This window comes from Astatotilapia calliptera, chromosome 9 (genome assembly GCF_964374335.1).
Source record: "Astatotilapia calliptera chromosome 9, fAstCal68.1, whole genome shotgun sequence".
Taxonomy (NCBI): domain Eukaryota; kingdom Metazoa; phylum Chordata; class Actinopteri; order Cichliformes; family Cichlidae; genus Astatotilapia; species Astatotilapia calliptera.
Genome location: NC_137430.1, coordinates 19,335,186 through 19,361,385, shown reverse-complemented (window position 1 = coordinate 19,361,385; position 26,200 = coordinate 19,335,186). Strand labels below are relative to the sequence as shown.

Below are 26,200 nucleotides of genomic sequence, written 5' to 3'. Positions count from 1 at the left end.
ATTCGCCCGTGCGCAATGTCACCGAGCGCTTCCCCGGCTCCTCCCGCTCGCCTCGCAGGGCTGGACGCAACGACCGGGCAACTTTTAACTCAGCACGGATGATGCTTTTCCTCGATGGCATCCGATGAATTCTTCACTGCGAAACACTAACAGGTATGTAAGCGTGTGTGCGTACTTTTTGTTTGGGGTTTTTAAAAGAAAAAGCAGTAATGTATTATTAATTGAAATGTTTTATGTGTTGTCTCTCCAGCTAAATCCTCATCCGCTGCTCGTTTAACAGTTTGATTGCGCATTTACTTGGATAACTGATCATGTGGCACAATCATTTTTGTCCCTAATTGGGCCATTCATGTGTGTGACTGGACCACAACTGACCTCAACCTTTGCAGAAAGCTGATTTCGACGCACGATAGGGCGCTGCAATTATGGGCTTTAACTGAATTCTGCGATAAATGTTTGACGATCGAGTAATAAGATGAACTTGGCAGGTATTTGTAATAAATTCCAGCTACCAAAATGAATTTATTACGCACAGCTAGACTGGGGGGGATCCTTGACAGGGTGTCAGCCAAGTCTGCTGTGGCAGCAGCCCACCCCTTAGTCTATGCGCAGTTTACGGTATTATTGGGTTAACATAACTGTCTTTACGAAAAAACATAAAGTTAAACACCGTCACGATCGCCGCCACTGTGCAGGCTTCACTGTGACTTCAGAGCATGTCCGCTGAGTCAGATGCGATGCCACCATGCATGTGCATTGAAGGGTCTGTTAGATGCCTACTTCACAGGCACTTATGAGAGGTCAGACCCCTGGATAGGAGCAGTGAGAGGCCGGAATAAGCGGTTAACATTAAAGCGAGGTCGTAAAACAAAAGTGTGCACAGGGCAATCAGGTCCAATTAGCACTTGTTACAAGTATAAACAAACCCTTCAGCAGAGCAATATGCGACCTTGTGCTCCTGTTCAGACTGAACACACACTGTGTGTGTGTGTGTGTGTGTGTGTGTGTGTGTGTGTGTGTGTGTGTGTGTGTGTGTGTGTGTGTGTACGTGTACAGATGTGGTTTTCCTCAAATATTTTTTGATTGGCATCCCTGCAACCTGCCACACCTCATTCTGTGATAAATCCACTGCTGCACTCCCCTGAGGAGACTTCAAGGTGATCGGTATTGGTGCCTGGCTTTCCCCTGCTTCTTCAGGTTCTCCTGTGGACAATAATACGATACAGGAGCTATTGAAGAGCTTGGTAGCATTATAGACTGAGAAAATCTTTAAAAGCCTCCTGGGTCTGAGCCAGTTCTAAAAAGGATCTGATTTTCTCTGTGTCTTTCTCCCTGTTTCTGTCACTGAAAGAATGGGGGAAGCTGGATTAGATGGATCAGTATGTTTACCATCTAGACACAGGTGTGAGTATTACCACAGTGGGCTGATATCTGGACTTGGGCCAGATAGGGAGGTTTGATGATAAATGAGAAGAAGGGCTGAGTGCAAGGAGCACGGAGCCAAGCAGACCTCTCAGGGTGGCAGCACAGACTTATTACCCCTCCCTGATGAACTAACCTTCCAGACACTGCTTAAGGCTTCTCTTCCAGGCCCTAATTAAAGCTACCATCTCTGTTTTATAGCTCCTGTTTTTATCAGTTGTTTTAGATGCCATTTACAGGAACGATCGCAGTGCTTTTGAAAGGCTGACTGGAACAATCATAAATGCATTGCACAGTCGAAGCATACATTGTCTGCTGAGTCTTTATGGAGATGATTGTCTCTATAGGAGCCATGGAGCCGTATCGTGAAGAGGCGTCAATACACTCCCCCATTTTTTATTCAGCAGGAGAAATGAAACTCTCGTGCCAGCAAAAAGCAGCGATGCTCTGCAAAGAGAGTGTTACTGCTGGGATTTATCTCCTTACGTTTCATTTATCAGTGCATCTGACTTGTGTTGGGAGTCAGCATCTGTTTTCCAGCAGGCCTTTCTATGGGTAAATTCACCTAATGACTAAAGTGTGGGAATCCAAAAGGAAACAGAAGGTTGTGTGTTTATTCCAATACTCTTTTCTTTGGGCAGGTCTGCCAAACATCTCACCTCCCATGTCACTGGGACGTCTCAATGGCGATGTTTAGCAGCTCGGAGCGGCTCTGGAATGAGTCAGAGCGCCTCAGATGGGATGAGAGGAATGAGACCTTGGAGGCACCATGGCAGGATGAAGGGGAGCGCAATTACTATGCCATGCTGTACTCCCTGCTTATCCTAGCCATCGTGTTTGGGAACGTGTTGGTGTGTCTGGCCGTGCTGAGGGAACGTTCCCTCCAGACAACCACCAACTACCTGGTGGTGAGCCTGGCTGTGTCTGACCTGCTCGTGGCCTCTCTGGTCATGCCCTGGGCTGTCTACCTGGAGGTGAGTGTCTGCATTTACATCCTTCAGTATCTCACGCATGTTCTTTTCAATAGCGTTTTAAAAATGTATTGTAATTACATCCATATAGAAGGATTTTCTTTACATATTTTGGAGGTTGAATGGTCATATTTTGCACTGTTTGGCAGAGGTTTCATTCCTGCTGCTAATGTTTAGAGTAGCAGAAGCTGAATCAAACTTTTATCCATGCTGAGGTGGGATCTGACAGAAATGGAACTCATTTGCGTTGGTCTGTTTTTCCCTTTGAATTTTCTTGTGATGCACTACACCGCTTCCAGCTCTCCGCTTATTCTTCTCCACCATGCCCGCACTTCAACTCTTTAACCTGAATTCCAGAGAACATCACAGAGTTGCAGGGGGCAAAATGAGACAAGAAGATTTCAGGTCATTTTGTGCCCAGTGTTCTCACTCAGTTGCCCCATAATATTACAACAGGTCTTTGCACTGATGATCTTACCCTGCTGGACAAATTCTGATGCAACGTGTTCTTGCCAGCCTGCAGGGCCTTCCACAGAAATACACTGTTTGGTCTTTGAGATACTCCTCAACATGTGGCTGGGATTGGTTTGAAACAGAAGTTGATATTTGCTTTCAGCGCCAGTTTGAGCTGAAATCTCATGGATGCACATGCAGATACCCACAGCAGGACTTCCAAAGAGCAATTTAATTTTCTTCTTATTAGAAAAGCTTTAGAAGAATCGGACCTTAAAGGAAATTACAGCCAAACAGAAACCAGCTAAAGTGTTAAGGTCAAACGTTTTGCCCCTTCTAATTACACCTTGGTAGTTCATTTTTATTTATCCATGTACATTTTCTAACTATTTCAACCATTCATTTTAAGCAAGTGTTTCACTCAGCTATCACTGTTTCATCATTTCTTTTCACTTGCTAACAAACTAGTTCCCATTCCTATTGGGATTACACCATTTTTAATCCTAATTGCATGTTTGCCTGCTTATGGATGTTTGTTTTTATTAATTGTTGATAATTAGTACCCTGCAATATTCCCACTAACAGCTGCAGAAGTGCCGCCTAACAGCAAATAAATCATGGAGAGCCCTGAAGCAGGGGGGAAGCAAGACATGATTAGAAATATGGAGGATGTAGACGGGATAAAATACCGTTATTTAGGAGTGAATGAGTTGAGATTATGAAGAGAACAGAGGAAAGTTGTGTGGAAGACAAAATAAAAAAGCTAAACTCAAAGAGGGAAAGGATGAGGGTCATTTGAGCTTATTACATGGTGACAGCTGTGTGGGTGATCCAAAGACAGTAATGATGATGAAAGTATTTTAGATAGTGATTCAGTATTTATGTAGATTATGCATAATTGCTTAAGGATATATTGAATATTAAATAAGGGCGTCATCTGCTCTGTAATTGGCTGAGCCGCAGATGATAAAGAGGCTTCTGCAAACTTGTGAATTTCATTCTTATCCAACCTTCGCAGCAAAAAGCTTTTTATAGTTTCTGTTCACTTTTATTTACTACTTGAAGATTACTCACTAGTGTAACATAGTTTTTCTGGTAATTATCGCTTTCCTTCGTGTTACTTGCTGTTCACCAGCTCCATTAAGTATGCAGGTGCACATGACCATCAGACAACCACACTTCACTAAGGTCACTGAACGCTGCAAATTTACTTCAGGCAGGCTCATAGGTGTGTATAGAACAACCTCCTTGAAGCACGCAGAGAAAGAGAGTGTTCCTGCAGGACAGGTGTTTGCCAACATGAGTCCTGAAGTCCGGTTGTGTTTAATAAGCAGCCAACCTTTTGTGCAAGAATTTTGCACAGTGTCAGCAGAAAGTGCTTTTTCTCCTGCAGTGCAGAAGATTCAACAGCAGACCGACCCAAAAAAAAGTAATTACACACCCAGTGAGCAGAAGTTGACAAATTAAAGATGATTACATCCTCCGAAAGGTAAATTTAGGGCGCCATAAACCTCGACAGGGTTCAGTCATGGGTTTAACTTCCTAGCGAGCAGCTATGTTGTAAAAGCATGTGCTACTTTTTTTTAAATTTGGAGTTGGATCTCCTCATTTCAGATTCAAAGGGGAGCTTATTAAACACTGTAAAAACTGGTTATTAAAAGATAATATGACACAAAAGTCCAATATTCATTATTTTAGAGTAAATTTAAAAGAATATTGTTTTAAAAAAAGGCTGGGGAGAAACTTATTCAGCATCAGAGGTAAAGACTTTCAGCTCCCAAGACTAAGCACCATCACCCTGGGAGCTGTAATCTGAAGGTCTGCGGATTAACCTGATGTAGAGGGATGCTGGTGAGCTTCAGCAGGTGTGTTCTTACGAGAAAAGTCAGTGAGCGTCGCTCTTCCTGTCCTCAGCGGGAGCCAATCATGTGCCCTTGAGCAAGTCATATTATCCTTGAATGGAGCAGCTGATCTATGACTTGTACTTGAGCAAAGTGGTTGCAATGGCAGTAATGAATGAGCGCTCACGTCTAGCACTTCATCCTAAACAATGTCGCTCAGCCTCCAAAAATATGCAACATGACTGTATAGAAACGGCTCCATTTATAAAGTGGAGGCTATATTCTCTTTTTAGGGTAGTCAGGTGTTAAATGAGCCGGTTCATATATAGCACTTTTATACTCGAGCACTTGGAGCGCTTTGTACGACTTGCCTCATTCACACGAGCACTTTTTATACACCTTTATATCTAACATTGACACGCCAATGAATGCATCGGAGCAACTTTGGCATGCAGATTAGCAGTCAGGAATTGAACTACCAACGTCTGATCTAGTCTTATAATTAGCTTGTGCATTCTCAGTAAAAAACATACAGTACTTTACGAGTCAAATCTGTTAGGGTACCTGGGTTGTTGACCCAGTGTTTTGAGTTTTTTATTATTATTGAACTTTGATTTTGTCATTATTTATATTTCTAGTATTTTGGTTTCTATGTTAGCATTCTTAGTCTCCTGGTTTCTGTCTCTGCTTCATGGTTCCTCTGTCTCCCCTGTCACCTGTATCCCCTTGTTGGGGCTCTGTGTTATGTTTCCTGTTTTACTTTGAAAGTCCGTGTCAGTGTTTCTAGTTTTGTTTTCCTTGTCTCTTGAGGTCTGATTTGTCCCAGCTCTGTTTCCCTCCCATCTCCCATTCCCTAATTGCACCCTCTGTGTATTTAAGTCCTGTGTTTTCCTCGGTCTCTGTCGTGATCTCCATCATCTCTTACTGTGTGTTCTGTCTGTCAGCCTGCATACCTTGTTTAGTTTATTTTTATTTTCAGTTCAGTTATTTTTTGCCATCCTGCAGTAATGCTGTGTTTGAGTTCACCTTTTTGCCTCCATGAGTCTGCACTTTGGGTCCACCATTACTGCCTGCCGCACACAGACATGACAACATCATCCCTGGATCGATGACTTGTAATCGATGACACCTGTTCAGCTGCTCATTAGTACAAATATGTAATCAGCCAATCACATGTATTACTTTCAAAGCATTTAGGTACGTAGACATGGTCAAGACGACCTGCTGAAGTTTGAGCATTAGAATGGGGAAGAAAAGTAATTTAAGTAACTTTGAATGTGGCATAGTTGTTGGTTCGTGTCTCAGAAACTGCTCATCTGCTGGGATCTTCACACACGACCATCCCTGAGGTTTACCAACCTTGAAGCAGATGAACTACAGCAGCAGAAGACCACACCAGGTGAAAGTGAAGCTACAATTCACGTGGGATCAATAGGCGAGATAATAGTTGACTGGAAAAACATAACATTGGCTGGCCTGATGAATCTCAGTTTCTGCTGCAACATTTCAGATGGGAGGATCAGAATCTGTCTTAAACAACATGAAGACATGGATCCATCCTGTCTTGTATCAACCGTTCAGGGTGCTGCTGGTGTATATTTGGTGGATATTTTCTCGCCATACTTTGGACCACTCTGTGCCAATTCAGCATAACTTCATTACCACAGCCTACCTGAGTATTGTTGCTGAGCATGTTCATGCCATTATGACCACAGTGTACCCATCTTCTGATGGCAGCATTAAGCAGCATAACATATTATTACACAAAGCTCAGATCATCACAAACTGGTTTCTCGAACATGACCATGACTTCACTGTCTTCAACTGGCCTCCACAGTCACCAGGTCTCAATCCAATAAAAGAGCTTTAGTATGTGGTGGAACAGGAGATTCATATCAAGCTCACGGTCAATAGTTCAAAACATGATTTCTACTTCTCCCTGGGTGGTGGCTTTATTTGCCTGACTTTTTGTATTGGTCTCACACACTTATTAAAATAATTTAGAGTCCTCTTCCATTATGTTGCAGTGCTGTTTACATGCATGAACATAATGTGTGTAGAGCCCTTATTTATTGGAAATGTATTTAATTGGGGCCACAAAGATTTAAAGCATGATCTAGGTTCTTTATTTCTTTAAACATCTAGTTCTTGGTTAGTGTTTGGGCTTAAAATCAAGATGAGAGAGGTGCCACAGCAATTTGCTTGAATAGATGCAGGCATTCATGACTCAGTATGATGAGGCCCAATTCCTTCCATTTTACTGAAAGCATAAAGATTTTCACTGTCAATGAAGCTGGTACATAAAACACTGCATTGCAATGTTGTATTTCAAGCAACAACTGTGGAAAACACTGACTTCCAGGAAACGGTGTCTCATGTGAGCACACTAAATACTTACAAATTGAAGAGAAACAGTATGTAGTTTCAAACTGGTACACAACGCAAAGCTGTTCTTCAATTTTCACACCTTTAGTTTGTGGAAGAATTTGTGTTGAAACTTTGTTATCTTAGTAGCAATCATAACCACAATGGCATCATTGTGCCGTCGTCATTAGATAATTATCTGAGACCTGCCAAAATTCCCCCCGAGCCTCCTGAGAGAAGACTTTATTCAACAGAAAGCAACTGATTTTTGTGTGTGAAGTTGGCAGAATCCCTTCTTTGGGATGAAATTTGGATTTCCACGTGTCGAAAAAGGTTATGACGATGTTAGGTTAAGCAGGTTAGGCATGTGAAATTTTTCTGAATTCGAACGTGTAACACCTCTGGTGTAGAAAAAAAATAGCAAAAAGAAGCTAATTTTACCTATTTACATACTTGCATGTGTATGTGCATATTCCCATGTGTGCCTGCTGCCTCTCTGTGTAGGTAGGCATATATTCACATGCTGGATTTGAGAGATTCAGTAGTGAGGCAATGCTGCTTGGATCCCATTTATCTCTGTCAGACAGTTATTACCAGGTATTATAGTGCCTAAATGAAAGCCTGTCGACTTGAGTAAGACTCTGCTGGGGAGGAAGAGGTGGGAGTACTGGTGTGTTAACTGGAGGCTTATGCCCTTTGTGAAAAAAAGTCTGACAAACACCTTCAGTGTAATTAAACCTTGCATTTAGATGGGCACCCTCCTTCGGCTTATTTCCATGCCACTCATCACAGCACTGGAATAACAGGACTTTTTGCACTTGAGTACTTCAGATTACCTCGCTACAAATCTGAAACACTATATCATAACATAAACACACATTAATAAACCAAAGTGATATCCCGGTAGTGTGTCAGGGTTAATATGTGACTCATGCTGGCAGCTCAGACTTGATTTTCTTTATGTAATTTGGGCCAAAGTGCCTCTTGTGTGCCCTTTTTTTCCCTTCTTCACGAAACCTTTTTGTCACCTGCGCTGCACTTCACACTTGACTGTGAAGAAGGGGAAGAAAAGGAGGGGGAAACGTGAGTGTCGTTAATCTGCCTGTCTGTCCTTTGCAGGTGGTCGGCGGAGCCTGGCTTTTCAGCCGCCTCTACTGTAACGTCTTTGTCACGCTGGATGTGATGATGTGCACCGCCAGTATTCTCAACCTGTGCGCTATCAGCATTGACAGGTGAGTGCGAGTGTGTGTGTGTGTGTGTGTGTGTGTGTGTGTGTCTTTATCTTTTTGCTGCAGTTACTATGTATGACTACAGATGTTGCCATGACATCTCCAGTGTAAATGTCATCTCTGTTAGACTTTTTTTCCGTCACCTCGCCACGTAGACATTTCAAAGCTCGCTGAAGGATTAAAATATTTTCCCCATCTTGCTCGTATCTTCTTGATAGTTGTGTGTCTGTGTGTGCATCTCAGCGTGCAAGTTTCTCACAACGAGAGACAGTGAGAAAGTAACAGGAGTGAGCATGTGCATGCAGGCTAGGTGTTTTTAGGTTTTTGGGTAATTGCTGAGAAGATGTTTGTGTCAAGCATGAGGACCTCGAACCTCTCCTGCAGCATCTGGTGTTTACATCATTATTTGCGTAGGTTTTGTTCTTGTATCAAAGTGAACATTTAATATCTCTAAAGGGTCTTTGAACTTGGAACCCCACAGGCATCAGGGGTTCAACTGCACAGGATGAATACACTGATGCATAAGAACTCTCGGGGGGATATATTTGCTCAGCCTGTATGGAGAAGGGAGTGTTTGCCTTTCTCTGCAGCAAATACGACTGCAGTGGAAAATGAGCGCTTTCATGAGTTTGCATGACAGTAAATGTTTTATAAGTCCCAGTTTCACTTTGTGTGACTCTGAGTTTTTGGTATTATTTCAAATACATTCATTTGCCGCAATAACAAACAAGGTTCTCCTGCAGTATTTGTTGTGGGGTTTTAACACATTGCTATTACTCTTGATTTGTTACTCATTATATTACTTTATATTGCATCATTGCCTAAGATACAGCTACAGCTAACTTAGAATTGCCAATAAATTAACATGGATGTATTCGGACCATGGAAGAAAGCTGCTAGAGAAAACTCACATGGGCACAGGATGAACATGCCAACTCCACAGAAAAAGACCCAACAAACGAGCAGATCTGAACCACTCTGCCAGATAAGGAGGAAACGTGAAACCAGAGTGGTGGCCACATATCAACAAGAATCTCTGTCCAAGCAAGAGCCGTCAAAGACCACATTTCCTCCAGAGCTGAGAACTCCCTCCACAAAGCGAGTCCCTGGACGAAGGATCTCTGGCTCCAGCTTAGATTTCCTCAAGAACATCAAAACGATATCTGCCAATTTTTGTTACATCAATATGATAAGCATTTGTGAGGATATAATGGGAAACGGCCCTACCTCACAGTGGTGAAGACTACTTCCAAAGAGTCCTCCTTTGGATCGACTCCAAAAGTGAATCACTTCTAAGTTGGGCCAGGGCCCAAAACGTCAATGCAAATCTGTTCAGAATTTTTTTTTTGAGTAAATTGGACAAAATATAAACATTAAAAAAACCAATCTCACAACCCCCTTGGTGGAGGTTATAAAAAGTAAAATATAACATTCCTACACTTAATTTTAGTAGTGATATTTTTATAATGCCAGCGAGAAAATGCTCACAGTGTGGTGGGAGTTTCTTCTAGTCAAAAACCTACAGAGACATCTGCAGCTTCGATCACTTAGAGAGCTTATCGTGAGAGTTTGTCACTTGTTCACTATTCCAAAGACACTTGCTACTGGTTCTTGGTTTATTAACAATGAAATAATCAGATATAAATAACCAAACTTCCATAATGAAGCGTCGAGTGTAAAGAATAATAACAATGCAAATGCAAATAATGCAAATGCTCGAGGTAGATAGTAACGAATTCTATTGAACTGCAGGTGCAGTTGAAACTGCACTGAGCTAAACAAACACTAGTTAGACTTCAGAAATAACTCAAGTCCAAAAGCAAAAGAACAATGAAAACAGCACACGAAATAGAAAACAAGAATCTAAAAAAAACCTCAAACTCATAACCCTGAATCCAAAATCCAGAACAACAGCAAAAAATAAATAAATCTTGCTATGTCAATGCTGTGTTCATGAAATGTGTCTCCTGTCAGAAGTGGCCAAGAAATCATTATAAATGAATTAATAAACAACAAAACCAACAATGAGAATCCGGGTTTAATGAGGCAACATGGCACAACAGAAATGCCATGGAGCTCTGAGGCCAAAACAGGGCAGTGGCCCCAATTCCAGAGCATATAAACATGTTAATCTGGCAGCGATTGTATCCTGTAAAACTTTCCTGACATCATTTTTTTGTACGAATCCAACTGGTTAAATACTTTATGGGGCTGTCTTCACAATTAAATTAGCAAATTAGATATCCTGAAACCCTTCTTTTATTTGTTGGACTGCTTGATTCTTTTGGATGTTTCATAATTTGCACCTGAGCAATGAAGTCGTCCTGAACGCTGCTCTTCTTCCTGTTTAATACAGAAGTCAAAAGCACCTCTGCAGCATCAGATGTTTGTGTGCTTCTAAATTAATGCAAAGCCCCTGGGACATTGCGTGTCACTGAGATCATTTTTACCTTCGCAGCAGCGCCGTTAGTTTATCGCATTGATCTCTTTGAAAACAGAGGATTTGTCAGCTTTCAACGGCTCTTCAGAAGCAGCGTAAATACGCGATAACCCAAGTTCTACCGTGAAACTTCAAGGAGAATTGTCCCGGTGAAAGTACTTACAGTTTAAGTCGTGCTTTGAGTGGTGATTTTAAGAGTTGATGAAACTAAAGGTGTAACGTAAAGCAGCGCTTGATCAATAAAGGTTGCCTATAATTTTTTTTATCATTCAACTTTTTTCCTTTCTTTTCCTTAATTTTTTTTTAAATCTTTGCATTTATTCTAACCCAGCAGCGCCGTGGCAGGAGGTTAAAGGCAAAGGGAAGCAGCGTGGGAAGAATATTTTTAGTGGATGTCCGCGTTTGGCTCCGGGTTTCACTCTGCATTTTGCCCAGAGAAGAACAGGAGTAATTAGCCTGATGAGGATAAACAATCATGGCAGTTGTCTGGCTCTAAACAACATTACATCACATCTATTTTGGGTTGGGTTCCAGCATAATTGCAGCTTCTTCTAGGCTATTGCTGGACAGTTTTTCCGGGCTCATTATACACTCTTGGCATATAGTGTGCTGATTAACTCTTAAATCAAAGCCTCACTAGAGTTACTGCTGAATACCCATTTGTTTCTAAATAATAGTGCCTGGTACGCCTTCCCATTGTTGGTCTTTATACCATCCACTTTTTCTCTGCATTGCATTTCTTGGCATCCCCAAAGCCCAACATTCTTTTTCTCCCTCTAATTATTCCCTTTTGCAGGACCGCATCAGCACTTTTTCCTTCATTCAAATGTCACCACCTGTCCTCTGTACAAATACGTCTGCAAAGCAAACTCTAATCCTTGTCTGTGTCTGCAGGTATACGGCAGTAGTGATGCCCGTCTTGTACAACACCACTCATCGCTCCAGAAAAAGAGTGTTTGTCATGATTGCTACCGTGTGGGTCTTGGCCTTCGCGGTGTCCTGCCCCCTGTTGTTTGGATTCAACACCACAGGTCAGCTCAGCAACATTTCGACTTTGGCTTGTTTTCTGGTTAACGTTAATTACGTAATTTAGAATTAAAGTTTAGTGTTCTTAGCATTTAGGATGGCCGTGGCGAGTAACTCAAGTGCTGTAAACATTTCATGTGTCGTCTGAGTTTTGTCAAGTCTGTGAAAGTAACAGCAAATGATATTATTGGCATTAAGAGCTGAAGCATGTCGAATCTGAAGGATGTGGGCAGATCAGGGAAGCAGAGTCTAATGCAGTATTCCTGTCATGTTGTCAGGATGTAATCACAGAGAAAATGACCATTCATGTCACACATTTGCAGCGTTTTCACAGAGTTTGAGATTTTGTGCAATTTCTGACAGCTACAATATTTCCTGTTAAAAAATAAGTAAATTTATAAACCAACAAGTGGAAGATTCACTGCAATGCCACAACTGCTGCTGTTGGTTATTAATAAAACCCAGCGTTACAGCTTTTCTCATTTGGATGTTGTTACTTGCACAAGTAAGAGCGTTTACCATCAACAGATGGTGAATCTGCTCAGATGAACATTTTACAGGTGTAGAAGCCTGACTAAGGAGAAGAAGAGCGAGGGAGGATTGTAGTGTAGCAAGGAGATTACAACAGGAGGGAGGTGCAGAGGGTGGATGCAGTGTTGATGGTGGGTTTTCTCCTGTTACAGTGCAACGGGAGCATTAGGTGAGGTTGATAAGTATGCATGACCAAAAGACACAGCAGGATGTGCAGTGATTCCTGTACTGTGCACAGTAGGGCTATTTTTTATTTTGCATGTGTTTTTATACAGATACTTTTCTATGCTGTTCTGTATTTATTCTAACAGCGTTTTACTCTATTGTGGGATCAGTGCAGGAACAAAAATCCCCTCATTCTTGTCTGCAAGTAGAACATAAAATCTTGAACTCAGCATCTGAAGTATTCAGCTCATCCAAGTATCCACTTTCATACACAATCGTGGTCAGAAAACCTATAGTTTTATACTCGAGGCATTCACTGTCAGTGAAACCAGGTAGGACAGAGAGTCTTTTGCTTTTTAACACTACATCATTTTTGATTTGGGTTGCTTATTGCTTGTTTACAAATGTGTTGTAGCGTGGCATTACATCTGCTACGGCCCTGCCTCTGAAATAGACAAGCTTATATTGAGCAAACAAAGAGAGCATTCACACAATGAATTTCAGAGCATAAAACAGCTATCCGCTCAAGGAACATGGAGCCAAACACTGTCATGAGGCCAAAAATGGCTCCACTGTTATGTCCTTTGGAGTGAATGATGATTATAGTTCAAAATGCTTTCCCCTGAGAAGATGCAGAGATGGCACGTTAGCAAGTTTGTTGGCTTGTCCAGAATAAATTGTGGACTTTTTCCTGATATTTGCAAAAGTGGTTCTGTTTACCTTTGTGCACTCAACACTGGATTTTCACATAGAGCCTTCTTTATTGTCAAAACTTTAAATCATCAGCCCCCAAATTTCTATCTGCCTGTTGGATAGACAGTTGTTTTTATGCTGAGCCTTATTTGTCACTCATGTGCTTGTGTGCATTTCTGTCTGCCCCTGATTAGGTCATAGATGCCTTTAAATTTCATATTTTTACTTCTTCCAGTTAAAATTACACTTACAATAAATTGCCGCTTGCTATTTTCCTCATTTTAAAATGTTGCTATTAAAGCATTAATTAGACATGTTCTAAATTACTATAAGCACTCATTAACCCCGATCATGCCTGGGTGCTCACTGACACACTCACTTGCTTCTTCATTAGTTACACATTGCTAGTACTGGGTTGGTTCCTCCTTCTGCCTTCAGAAGTGCTTTAAGTCATCATGGCACAGATTCAGATTCGGCATCACATCCATGATGTCAAACTCCTGTTCGAGCAAATCCCAAAGGTGCTCTACTGGAGAGATTGAGATCTGGTGAATGTGGAGTACATATGAATCGATATTTGGTAAAATAAATAAATAAATAAAAATGGGACAAGAATATTACACCACCATTGTTTGGATGCTTTCAGGTGGTTGAAACTCATCAGAGCAGGCAACATTTTTCAAATCTTCTGCTGTTCAATTTTGGTGACCCGATGTGAATTGTCGTCTCAAGGCGCTTTATATTGTGTGGTAGACCCTACAACAATACAACAGAGAAAACCCTAACAATCATATGACCCCCTGTGAGTAAGTGCTTTGGCAACAGAGGGAAGGAAAAACTCCCTTTTAACAGGATGACACCTCCAGCACAGCAGGTTCAGGGAGGGGCGGCCATCTGCCGCAGTTATATGAGCAATTATTTGAGTTACTGTTGCCTTGCTATCAACTCAAAGCAGTCTGGCCATTCTCCTCTGACCTCTGGGATAAACAAGGCATTTTCACCCTGAGAACTGCAGCTCACTGATATTTTCTCTTTTTCGGCCCATTCTCAGGAAACCCTAGAGATGGTAGTACACTAGCACAGCAGATCAGCACTTTCTGCAATACCACGCCACAATCAAAGTCACTGAAATCACTTTCTTATTTCAACACTTTCTTCTCTACTTCAAAGATTGCACTTGATTGATTGAATCATTTATGTCCATTAAACCTCCTCTTAATACACTGTTTCATTGGAGGCCTTTTTTGTATCTTTGGTAAGTGGCTGTTTTATATATTTAATACTTGTTTATTTATCCCTATCTTCTTTGCTTTTGATCCTTTTAGATTTTTGTATTGATTTATTCATGATCCGTGCTCCTTTTATGGTTGGTTTTTATTTTTGTTCTTTTGTTGTTTTTAATTATTGTAGGAAGTCCTTCAAAGAAAAAACTTTGCAACTTTGTTTGCTCTGTCACACATTTTTCTAGTTAACAAGAAAAGTAAAGCAAATATTTCTTTTGTCCTTTCAAAATATTGTTTGCATTGCAGTCTGATTGGATGAGGTTACGTCAAGTGGAAAACAGATGCCGTCTTGTTTATTGTTAAAAATCATTTGTGTTTTCACTGAAGATGTGCTGTAAAGCCAAATCACATATAGTTTGAAGCTAAATAACGAAATATGAACAATGTCACCAGCAGCTATTTTAATTTCAATAGCCAGCAGCAACACAGATGCATGAGTGAACACACACAATTAAGACCATTAGTGAAACACAATGTAAAGCAAATCACAGACGTGCAAGCACTAAGTTTAGTCTACCTATAGCCAGAGTGAAACAACGGCTGTTTATTGCAGGAATCTGACCACTCAGGGGCGGAGACCGGGGTGGGGTGGGGGGGGTCCTGTTAGGTCTGAAATCCTTCGTCTTTCTTTTGAAGTAATCGACTGACACGGATCAGCTCAAACAGACAAATCTGTTTTGTTCCCAAACAAAAAAGAAATAATCAGTACTCTGAGTCTAGCAGCTGAAGGTAGTTTGGAGCGTGGCACCAAATAGATTGTATCTATCCATCCTTCATCCCACTCTCTGTGTGACATGATTTTGGATGAGGAATTTGTCAGCCTTTATTATATGAAGTGGTCTCTTATCCTGAATTTATTGCTCAGTTCTTGTCAGATCAGTTATGTCTCTATCGTGCAGTGATCTCTGTTGGGGTATAGCATGTGTTCGATATATAGGCATTATATGAAAAGAGGACAAACGATCAAGGCTATTTTCAAGATTGACAGCATACTCTGGGGTCAGAGAGCCAGCTTTAAATGATGATGTTTGTCTCTTTTATTATCCTATAATTTTAAGGCTGTTTTCCATAATGATATTTTCCTTTTATTGCAGACGACCCTTTGGTGTGCTCCATCTCCAACCCTGACTTTGTGATCTACTCTTCTGTGGTGTCCTTCTATTTGCCGTTTATTGTCACTCTGCTGGTTTACATCCGCATCTACGTCTTCCTCAGGATGAGGCGGAAGAGGATCACTTTTGGACAGGCCAGTGGGAAGGTGCAGCCAGGCTCCACCCCACCGTCTGTGGTGAGTCGGTTTCCATTATTAGTTTTTTTAGTGGTGCACGGTATAGTAAAAGATGCTTTATGAGATAGTTAGTTTAACAATAATTATCTATTGATTCTAAAAATCTATTTAGAGGAGCAGCTTTGGGGGTCATCATGAAGAAGTTTTTGACCTTGTCATAAAAAGCCACAAAATCTTCCAAACATTTATGAATAACAATAAGATTCACTTGATTACTTACACTGAGATTGCCTTGACTCTTTTATAATGAGCTCATGATGTTTAGAACTGTAGATGTGCTGTTATAATGATTTAATAATCATCTGACCAGGGTGTGATTTGCCGATGGGGTTGTGAGGGATTCCGCTTCTCTGGTCTACGTGTTCCTGCTTCCACAAAATCATTTAATTATTCTATAAATGTCACATTAAAGAACAGATATTCTGACAGACGTCAGAGTATAAAGGGGCCACGGTGGTGCCCGAATTATTTTTGCTGAGGGCAAAATAAACACATCATCCTTTCTTTTTATTTTTCTTTCATATATCAAACCTAAGATGTCAAAAATAATAACTGGGCAGCTAGACCAGTTATTATACTATTATAACACCTTTCACATTCACTGTGCTCCATTTCTGAAAAACTGTTATTTAGCTCCTGATTTATTGTAAGTGTATTTTCCTCACAGCAAATTCATCTTTCTCAGATTCTGTCTCACTCACTTATTTGCATTCACCAATTTTATGCACCGATAATGAATTACAACTCACCTTTATTTTGGACCCTTTTACAATTAGATAGATTCCCGGTGTGCACAGGGGGGGAAAAAACTCTATTAGACTCTAATAATTGTTTAATTTTAGAGTACAAAATGTAGACAAAGTGAAATACTGTAAAAGTGCCCGGGAAAAGGTGTCTTCTTCTGATATGCTGAATATTATATTATGATATGCTGAATATATTTAAAAAATCTGAATGAAAAAGTAAATAAACAAAAACAAAAAAAATGCATAATTATTTGTTGACAGTCAGAAAAAAGGTTTTCACTGGACTCCCTGAAGTGCTGTAAAAATCCAAGTACTTCAATGATTCAGTAGTTTGTGAAACCACCTTTAGTAGCAATAACTTGAGGTGTTGCTTTTCTCTATGACTGTCACGGAGGTTGAACGGACTCAGGCGCAGACTGAGAAAGCACGGTTCAACAATACTTTATTAATCACACTGGTGCGCTATGTACACTGGGGAAACACACTTCTTCGCACTTGCTCCGCTCCTTGTCCAAACAATCTCCACACAAGCTGCCCACTCACACTCACGGGGTCCAGGGGTCACAAAAGGGCTGATCCAGGTAAACCTATTAACACAGACGAGGGTAAGTCGAAGGCAAGCACGGGAACAACAGAATCGCAATGAAGCCAGGCAATACTAACGAGAGTTACTCAATATTCCAGCAACGAGTAGCTCAGAGCCCCTGACCTAAGAAGAGCTGCAAATCACCGGAGATCAGCTGCAGGTGCGTGGACCAAGGGCGAGAGCCCAATCAGAGCTCCGCCCACGCAGACAGGTAGGAGAGAGAGAGAGAGCAAGGCGAGGGAAGCAGAGAGAGTAAAACAACAAACACTTGTGGCCACACTGGGCTGGCCGGGGAGGCACAGGGACCATGACAATGCTTTTATCAGTCTCTTGTGTCATTGTCAAGGAGTTTTGGCCCATTCTGCCTTACGATGTTGCTCCACTTCATTTCCAGACATTCATTTCTTTACAGCTCTCTTAAGGTCCCACCACTGCATTTCAATCAGGTTGAGGTCTGGATTTTGACTCTGCAATTACAACACTTTGATTCTTCTTTTTCAGCCACTCTGTTGTGGGTTTGCTCCTGTGCTTGGGATCATTGTCCTGCTGCACAGCTGTTAGACAGATGCCCTCACATTTGACTCTAGAATACTTTGGTATACAGAGGAGCTCATAGATGACTCAATGATTGTAAGGTGCCCTGGTCTGTGTCTGCAAAACAAGACAAATCATCGTCCCGCCACCACCGTGCTTGACAGTTGGCGTATGGTGGTTTTTTTCACCAAATTTGGCACTTTGCATTATGACCCAACATCTCCAATTTGGCGTCATCTATCCAAAGGAGATCGCTCCAGATGTTTTGTGGTTTGTTTAGATGCAAATTTGCAAAGCTAAGCTCTGCCGCGTGTTCTTTTTGAAGACTTTTTCCTGGCAATTCTTCCAAACAACCCATACCGGTTTAGTCATTTTCTAATTGCACTGTGATGACCTTTAAGGTTTAATAAGCTAACTGAGGCCTATAGAGCCTGACATGTTGGTCTTGAGCTTGAATGGGAAATATGGTTGGATGTCCACTCCTAGGAAGATTGTAAGATCATGTTTTCACCACACCATCAGCTTATCACTACCCCTGCTTTTATAGAGGAACACTTTAATCAAGTGCATTTGATTAGCATCACCTGGCTGCTGCTTAATTTCTATAAAGACAGTGAGGGTCTATTTAGTTTTTCACAGGACTGCAAATAGACATCATTGTTGACACATGTGGACATTTCCATGTTTTGTTGCATAGCAAAACCAGCTGAGAATTAATAAGAAGTTAAAGTAACTTCAGTGAAAATGTTTTACTTTGATTAATGTGCGCTGATGGGGTCATGTGACCTTTATTCAAGTAAAATTGGATGGATGGATGGATGGATCTGACAAACAAAGCAAGCTTAAGTTATATTTTAGTCCTCATAATAATAATGTCGGCACAAGGGTCACATTGTTCTTTAATCTCTATTATGAGACAATTTCTTTCTCTCAACAAGCTGTCAGTTTTTCAATCGTGTCCCAGTTACATCTATCATGCAGATGATGGATGTCAATAACCACAGGCAAGGATACATTAGGTCACGTTTAATACATCTGCACCCTATTATTAAAATATGGTCTATAAAAAGACAAGTCAACCCAGTGACTTGAATAGCTTTGCCACACCTAGAAGCTTCCTGAGTATTCTGGCTGTGTTCATTGCACCCTTTGTTTCCCTTTGTTCCCTCCGTTTTTACACTAGATAACAGTGCAGTCCCATTTTGGAATCTCATCCAGGAGTGGAGGCCTCCAGCTGTAAGATGCCAGCTCTGCAGGGGTTCAGGTTGAGAGAACTACGGTGGAATGATGTTTTTAAACAAGATAATAGGACTCTTACTGAGTCAAGAGAATAAACGTTTCCTATGAAGGGGGAGTATGTCTTTTTTGTGTGTTTCAAAGGCACCTATCTCTATTTTCGCAGCAAGCTTTAATTGGACTGCACAGCGTTCGGCTCGGGAGGGAGTGACTGAAGGCACAACAGGCGTAAATCCTAATTCTTTTGATTTTTAGTCCGCGTCGGGGACGCTCAATGAGAATTGGTTGAATTTTAATGAAAGCATTCTGGAGATGAAAAGAGATGGATCAATGAGTTTGAAGTGAACAGCACAAATATGTTCCACTTGTGGACTGATGGGGTTGAGGTGACGGGGTTTTGTTCATTTCTCTGGAAACCATTTTCTCTGTTGAACTTTCCTCTGATCCCCGTAGGAGACCTGTCTGCAAGAAGAGACTCCAAAGGCGAAGCACGACTTGTCACCTATAAGGATTAAAGTGGTGGGTGTTATGTTAAACCAGATTTTATTTTTTTCTATTGCTCTACTTTTGTTTTTTAACTTATATATCACTGTTTAATGCTTAGGTAACTTATATTGACTGTGTTGGAGTTTTGTAATGTGGTTGCATGAATTTTAGCTTTTCATCTCGGTGTCTCTATGACGTATTCAGATAAATTCGATTTTTTTTCTCATTTGGCTGTGTGGTCGCAGCCTGGGGGGGTCACAGAAGGAGCCAGGAATTGTGATTGTGAAGCGTGGCTCAGCAAAGACTGCGTGAGATGCACTTGCAAAATTCAGCACCTGCAAAATTCACACAGCATTCAACGGCAGAGGATTCATATCAGCAACGAAATAAAAAAGCGCGATGGGCTGAGAATATCATGCAAATTCATGTTTGTGGTCTTACTGCAAATTGTACAGTGCTTAAAAACGTGTTATTGCTGGAGAGGGAAAATTGAGATTGAATTTGTCACAGGTTTGGAAAGTTAAAGTAATTGCTGGCACAAGAGATAAATGAAACAGCTCCTAAAATGTAGCAGGATTTCTTGGCGTGTGCTGAATGTCAACTATTGAACTTGGAGTCGGGCACACTTTTAGTCCATCTGAAGAGCCCTTCAGATATGTATTGACCATAACTTTACATTTTTCTGAGTCTTATTTGCCACTTTGTTGGCTTAGCAGAGCAGCCCAGCTCTCAGCTCCACATATTTTCCGCATGAGGTTAAGGAGGATAAGCTAAAGGCAATTTCTCAATAGATATTACGAGGGGTGAGGGGAAATAGAAGGTAGAGCAGTGAAGTGTGATGACTTAATTCAAACATTAAAACCGGAATAATGTTGTTTTCAATACTCTGGGGTGGCAACACAAGCTGAAAACACAAAATTGGCACATAGTCACCTTAGTCAAGACAGGTGAAGCAAACAAATAGATATTTAGGCATTCAGCAGGCACACGGAAACGTTTAAACTTGTATTTCAATTCAGTTTGATTTATATAGCACCAAATCCCAACAGCAGTCACCCCAAAGCACTGTATATTGTAAGATAAAGACCCTACAAGAGAAAGCCATTCAATAAATTAGAGCAATCACTTGGTGACAGTGGGAAGGAAAACTGCCTTTAAACAGGAAGAAATCTCTGGCCTATCCAGGCTCAGGGAGGGGCAGCCATCTGCTGCTTGGGGGTGTTTATTGTGGATCTTTAACCTCTGTTTTGGTTTTTACCCTCTACAGAGGAAAATGTCTTTTTTTAATCCTTTTTTAAACCAGGTAGTGAAACTTTTGTGATGAAAAATCTCCTTTACAACAGTGTCCTAGAATGAGATAAGAAGTATTAATATATATCTCAATGGCAGGACAAACCAGGCCCTCTTGCTGTCTGGCTACAGTGCTAACCACTGAGCCTTCATCCTGCCTAGCTGGTTTTGTTTCATCTGTCTCTGTTGCAAATAAATGGTTGAATATGTTCACCAGATGGAAACTTTGTCTGCCAGCTGATGCTCAGATACTAGTGGCTCTGTGGTGCAGTAGTTAGCACATTTGCCTTACATGTAAAATATCCCCAGCTTGATCCTGGGAGAAGACACAAACCCAGCATCAGGGTCATACTGCACTCTGGCAGCTGGTCCCAAGTACAGATAAATGGGAGGGTTGTGTCGGGGAGTGCATCTGGCATAAAATCTGTAGATCCATCTGCTGAGGTGACCGCTTGTTTTCATTCCATTTTATATGATTTTGGTTTGTCTCTGATCTCCTACATGCGTCTTTACTGGTCTTGAATGTACCGCAGCGTGCCCTCCTATCTGTGAACACACTATTAGGATGTCTGGTTATTTACTGTTACTATTCTGCTGTGGAATTGTTCAAATTGTTCAAAATTTAGGAATCGTTGTGGCCATAATAAGATAAATTAATTATTGTTTTATTTAGCAAAGTTTCCATCACACAATTAAATCCAAATTTGTAAAAAGCACAGAGTTAATAAATGTCTTTTCTCAATTCCCTGGTGCCAGTCACACAATAAAACATCACATAATCTAAAATACACCTTGCTAATATTGTCATGGACTCCTTTTTGCCTTTAAAGCTCCCTTAATTAATAGTGGAATAGACTCAATGAGGTGCTGAAAACACATCCATGAAACAAATGTCCAGTTTCACCAGGAACTGTTACACAAAGTAACTTTAATCACCCACGATGCTCACTTTGAAGTTCAGCAGGTTTGTTTTGGCCATGTCTCCATCCTCTAAAGCAGTTGTAGTCATGTGACTGGCTGATTCAATATTTACATTAAGGAGCAGTTCAGCTGTTTCGGTGTCCCTGAAAAAGGGACCGGTGACAGTATGTAAACCCCTTGAAAAATCACATCAGTTTGTCTGTTGGAAGCATTGGTGTGGAAGCACTTGAAAAATTAATTTCAGGCTCGAAACTGTTGTCCTGATACGTCCAGCACACCAACCCAGCATTAAGCCTCTATTGATTTCAAGCTGTCAATAACTGTGTCGTGTCTCGTGTCAGCAGAGTGAAGAACCCTCGGGTCCTTCCAAGCCTAACCTGCTCTCAGGATGCCTGTGGGGCAAACGCCCAAAGACTGGGCCGGTGGAGAACTCAGTGCTGCCCCCGGTGGACATGCAGAACTACTGTAGCATCAGCCATGCCTCGTGTGGCCGCACCGAGATGGATGTAGAGGAGGAGCGGGGGGAACGGGACCCCGACGAGAACAGCCAGATCCAACGTCCTCCTGTCAGGATGAGCTGTGAGGTGAAAGATCTGTCCAACGGGCAGACGCACACATCACTGCGGCCGATGTCTCACATCAGCAATCCCCGATTCAGGAGCATGCACGCGAGGGAGAAAAAAGCCACTCAGATGCTGGCCATTGTGCTCGGTGAGTGGAGACTGAGATAAGCTGAGGAAATGAAAGTGTAAATGTCACAGTAACACACTCTATAACACAGGCAGCTTTTAGAGAGGCGATATATGACCGAGTTGCTTATTCTGCTTCGACTTCTTTCACATTTGTAGGATTAACTCTTCTGCCACATATACCCACGACAGTACCAACACGTTTTTTTCTCACTGTGTGCATTTCCTGCATATTTTTCTTATCTATACTACAATAAATCAAGCTGAAATGTCAGGCCTCGGGTTCACTGTGTCGGCCCAGACAACGCACACACTGTAGCTCCTGACACAGCTTTCACACGCTCCAATTATCAGCCAGGTTGCTTATTTAGGCCTGGTCCAGTTAGCTCTGACACAGCATAGATCTCACTGACAAAATGTAATCAGAGGTGCCCGATTACATTACACTGGTGTCAGTGAAAGCCAGTGGCGCATGCACAGAAGACAATCCCAGCCTTGCTTTTTCATCCAAACTGACCACAACTTTACCGCAATGTCAAGACACCAATTATAGCGCTTGAATTTAATGATTGCTCAAGCTACAATGCAGCATTTACAGTCTTGTTTATACACAATAAAATGTATCCTGATGGCCGCTGATGGGTAAGACTTCAATATGACTACCGCACAAACCACAGGTTAAAACTGGTCTAATTGGCCCATTAAAAGTGTCCTCATAGGTCTGCTCACTAGCAACAGGGCAATAGTGGAAGATTTATCCATGTCTGTATTTATCTGCAGGTGGTAAACTATGTAGTTAGACACTGTAACATTTGAAGCTTACGTTAGAGCAGACAAAAGTAGGGCTTAATCCGTTCTTTATTTTATTTTATTCTTCTTTTTTTTTCAAAACTGTCAGAGAAACACTACTTTGTGTTCACACCAAACATGAAGGGACACTTTAATGCAGCTTAACTGCATAGAAAGTGCAAATGGACTGGGTTTTATATTCCACTTTTTCATTTAATGACAAATCAAAGCACTTTAGACTGCACGCCACATTTATGCAGCTCATATCTATGGCCAACATGCATATCTTTGGACTGTGGGAGGAAGCTGGAGTACCTGGAGGAAACCAACCGAGGCACATGGAGAATATGCAAACTCCACATAGAAAGGCCCCGGGTGATGAGGGCGTTAAAGCAAGGACCTTGTTGCTGCGAGGTAGTGGTGCTAACCGCCACCGTGCCCACCCATTTGTGCAAAGAGGGAAATAAATTTAAATTGTTATCGTAAATCTGCGTCACAAAGCGTAACCTCGCTTTGTGTTTGTTGTGAACAAACCATTACTGTTCCTGCAGATGCAGGTTTCAACCCAGTGTAGTTATTATAGGGTTGTTAAGAAGGCTTTGGTAGATAACATTTCATTTCATTCATTTATTTGTTCATTTTCAGGCACAACAACTGTTTGAGGGAGGTTTTAGCCAGCATGTGCTGTGACCATGATTAACACGAATTCTGTTTTCTTTCTCTCCTTTTCTCTTCCTTTTTATTTTAAATGTTATTACTATACCCACCACTCTGTCCGGCGTACACCTTCAATTCCGTTTTGTCCTTTCTCCATACCTCTCTGCTGTCTGCCCGCTCCAGGGGTGTTTCTCATCTGCTGGCTGCCTTTCTTTGTGACTCACATTCTGAACACTCACTGCAGGACATGCTACGTGCCTCCTGAACTTTACAGTGCTTTCACCTGGCTCGGGTATGTCAACAGCGCCCTCAACCCTGTTATCTACACCACCTTCAACATCGAGTTCAGACGGGCCTTCATCAAGATCCTCAGCTGCTGAGGAAGGAGCCACGTCAGGAAATTTAAATGGAAATGAGGCTGCGCACCCGCGCTACAAGTCCGGCGCGGAGCATTTAGTAAACAGTGGCCAGAGAGGTGCATGCTTTGTGTGCTGCATAAGTTACACAGCGGCACCAAGGTGAAGCACAGAAATGGACAAACACTGCAGGGTACAATAAATGCAAATACAGATGGAAGTTTACTTTTCGGACTCCGACGAGGGCTAAAGCTTTCATTTCTCGACATGGCTGGGATTGTATTTGAACAGTATGACTCCTCAAATGACACTTAAACATGCATACAGTCTTATTTATAGCACAAGCTTTGGGCTTTCTTGTGGATGTGGGTTGTGCATTATGTGTACTGCTCATTGGCACGCTTCATCCATTCAGTACTTTCAGATTGATGGAAGTGTGAGAGACTGAAAAACTGACTGTAGAGCTGCAGGCCGCTTCGTTCAGAAGCCTGCTGCTAACGTAATGTGTTGACTAATTGATGGTACTCGTGTGCTCCGCTCACGCTCTTTCAATTCGATGTAGCTGTGAAGGCTCTGGGGTAAAAAAAAAAAAAAAAAGGATCCTTAAAGCTGAAAAATTGATCGCAAAGATGCAGGCCTCAGTTGTCTGGGGGCAAATGCCACCGCACTGTGTGGACTAACTCCTCTCAGCTCTCTGTCATCACGCCGGTCCCTGAAGATTGTCCTGGTCTGGAGACATTGTGCTCAGTGTGGATTCATCCATTCATTAGAAATGTGTGATGTTTTAATGTGATGCAGAGTGGAGACATTCAGTTTTTTTGTTTGTTTGTTTGTTTTTTAAAGCGACTGTCTATTTATCCGCAACCCTCCCTATGACTTCATCAGAGCTGCCTGCTTGGCTGCTCTGATTGGCTGCGCAACTGAATATTTACTGCATTATGTTGTCAATAAAATTTAAAAAAAATAGATGAAACATTTTTGAGGCTCATGTATGCGTGCATACATCTAAATGTTACTTGTCATGAAAGATGCCATTAGAGTTTGGTGCATAAAAGAGTTCTGCAGAGGACCGTGGAGGAGCCAAGCTGAGTGACCATGATACTTTGAAGATTTAAGAAACAGAGAGAGGATGAGTCTGAGGAGCAAAACAGAGATAAGGGATGATGAAGGGGGGGCTGAGTGGGAATGAGTGAAGCCAAAAATGAAAGAAATGAAGTGAGAGAACAGGGATCAAAGATGACTGTAGGAGGAGGAATAGAGGGGAGAAAAAGAAGATGGATGGAAAGCTGCAGGAAGGAGAAGGGGGTCGGTTTTTCTCAGCCCACATCTCAGGCTCTCTCTACTCCTCTGACAGGCATAAACACCTGCTCCCCTGACGCTTTGTGCCATCGAGTCGTTCCGCTGAAACCGGTTATGATGATGACGCACAAGGTGTGTAAACGGGCGCGTGAGTGTGTGTGCATGTTTTTATTTATGGATGTACGCTGGGACATGAGCGGAACATACAGTTTGTAATCATCATAATGCAAACATCAATAGCTCGTGGCATTCCTTCCTTCTGTTAAAAAAGTACATAATTTGGTGCTGAGACATTTGTTGAGCTGTTGTCAGGATTTAAAACAGGCTGTGATTCCTCTGTGATCAGATGAGGGATTTGCTCTTCTGTTCTTTAATTGAATTTGAATTTAATTAAAGGTTATGCTGTAAAGGCTGCCCAGCTGCGTGCATGTACCTCCAGATTATTCCTTGTAATTCAGTGACAATTAACAAAAAACAGACTTCTGCAAATAAACCTAAAGCCCCAAAGGCCTGACGCTACTCTAGAGGCTTAACGTTCATTACATGTAACAATGTGAAACTCCTGGAGGGATGAAATATATTAAGCTAATGGGTTTTCATCTTTATCTGTAGTGATGCTAAAAATATTGATGTTGTCCCTTAAAATGCAGCCAGAGGAAAGGTTACAGGGTCATAGAAAACAAGAGTCTACCACTTTGGGGTATTGTACGTGCTCATCCAATTTCATGGTAATCTGATTTTACTTTGAAAGATGTCGGTGTGAGCTGACTTTTTTTTCCCTGAGGTCAAAGTAAGCTCATGAAGAGCTCACTGAGTATCTACAATTATGTGGAGGATCCAGATGCTCTAATTAGAATATTTCTGCCAAAAAACCCGCCAAATTCTAAACATTAAAAGAAAATTTG

The 26,200-nt window shown here is 41.6% G+C and overlaps 1 protein-coding gene across 4 annotated transcripts; it reads left to right on the top strand.

Annotated features, from left to right (window-relative positions):
- Positions 1 to 24,567, top strand: drd3 (dopamine receptor D3). Of its 4 annotated transcripts, none has more exons than XM_026180732.2 (8): positions 1 to 153; positions 2,064 to 2,396; positions 8,171 to 8,283; positions 11,615 to 11,751; positions 15,513 to 15,706; positions 19,262 to 19,327; positions 21,850 to 22,216; positions 23,824 to 24,567. In XM_026180732.2, the coding sequence occupies exons 2-8, from the start codon at positions 2,106 to 2,108 to the stop codon at positions 24,018 to 24,020; spliced, it is 1,365 nt and encodes a 454-aa protein (XP_026036517.1). In that variant the 5' UTR covers positions 1 to 153; positions 2,064 to 2,105; the 3' UTR covers positions 24,021 to 24,567. The 4 variants fall into 4 exon arrangements, with proteins under 4 accessions (XP_026036517.1, XP_026036515.1, XP_026036514.1 ...); XM_026180730.2 differs by having other exon boundaries at positions 16 to 153; positions 23,885 to 24,567; XM_026180729.2 differs by having other exon boundaries at positions 16 to 153; positions 21,847 to 22,216; positions 23,885 to 24,567.
- Positions 24,568 to 26,200: the final 1,633 nt, after the last annotated feature.

Bases quoted from the DNA above. Each gene is read 5' to 3' on its own strand.
- drd3 (XM_026180729.2), top strand. From the start codon at position 2,106: ATGGCGATGTTTAGCAGCTCGGAGCGGCTCTGGAATGAGTCAGAGCGC. The intron at 11,752-15,512 runs GTCAGCTCAGCA...CTTTTATTGCAG, and splicing joins GTTTGGATTCAACACCACAG to ACGACCCTTTGGTGTGCTCC. The intron at 19,328-21,846 runs GTGGGTGTTATG...GTCTCGTGTCAG, and splicing joins CACCTATAAGGATTAAAGTG to CAGAGTGAAGAACCCTCGGG.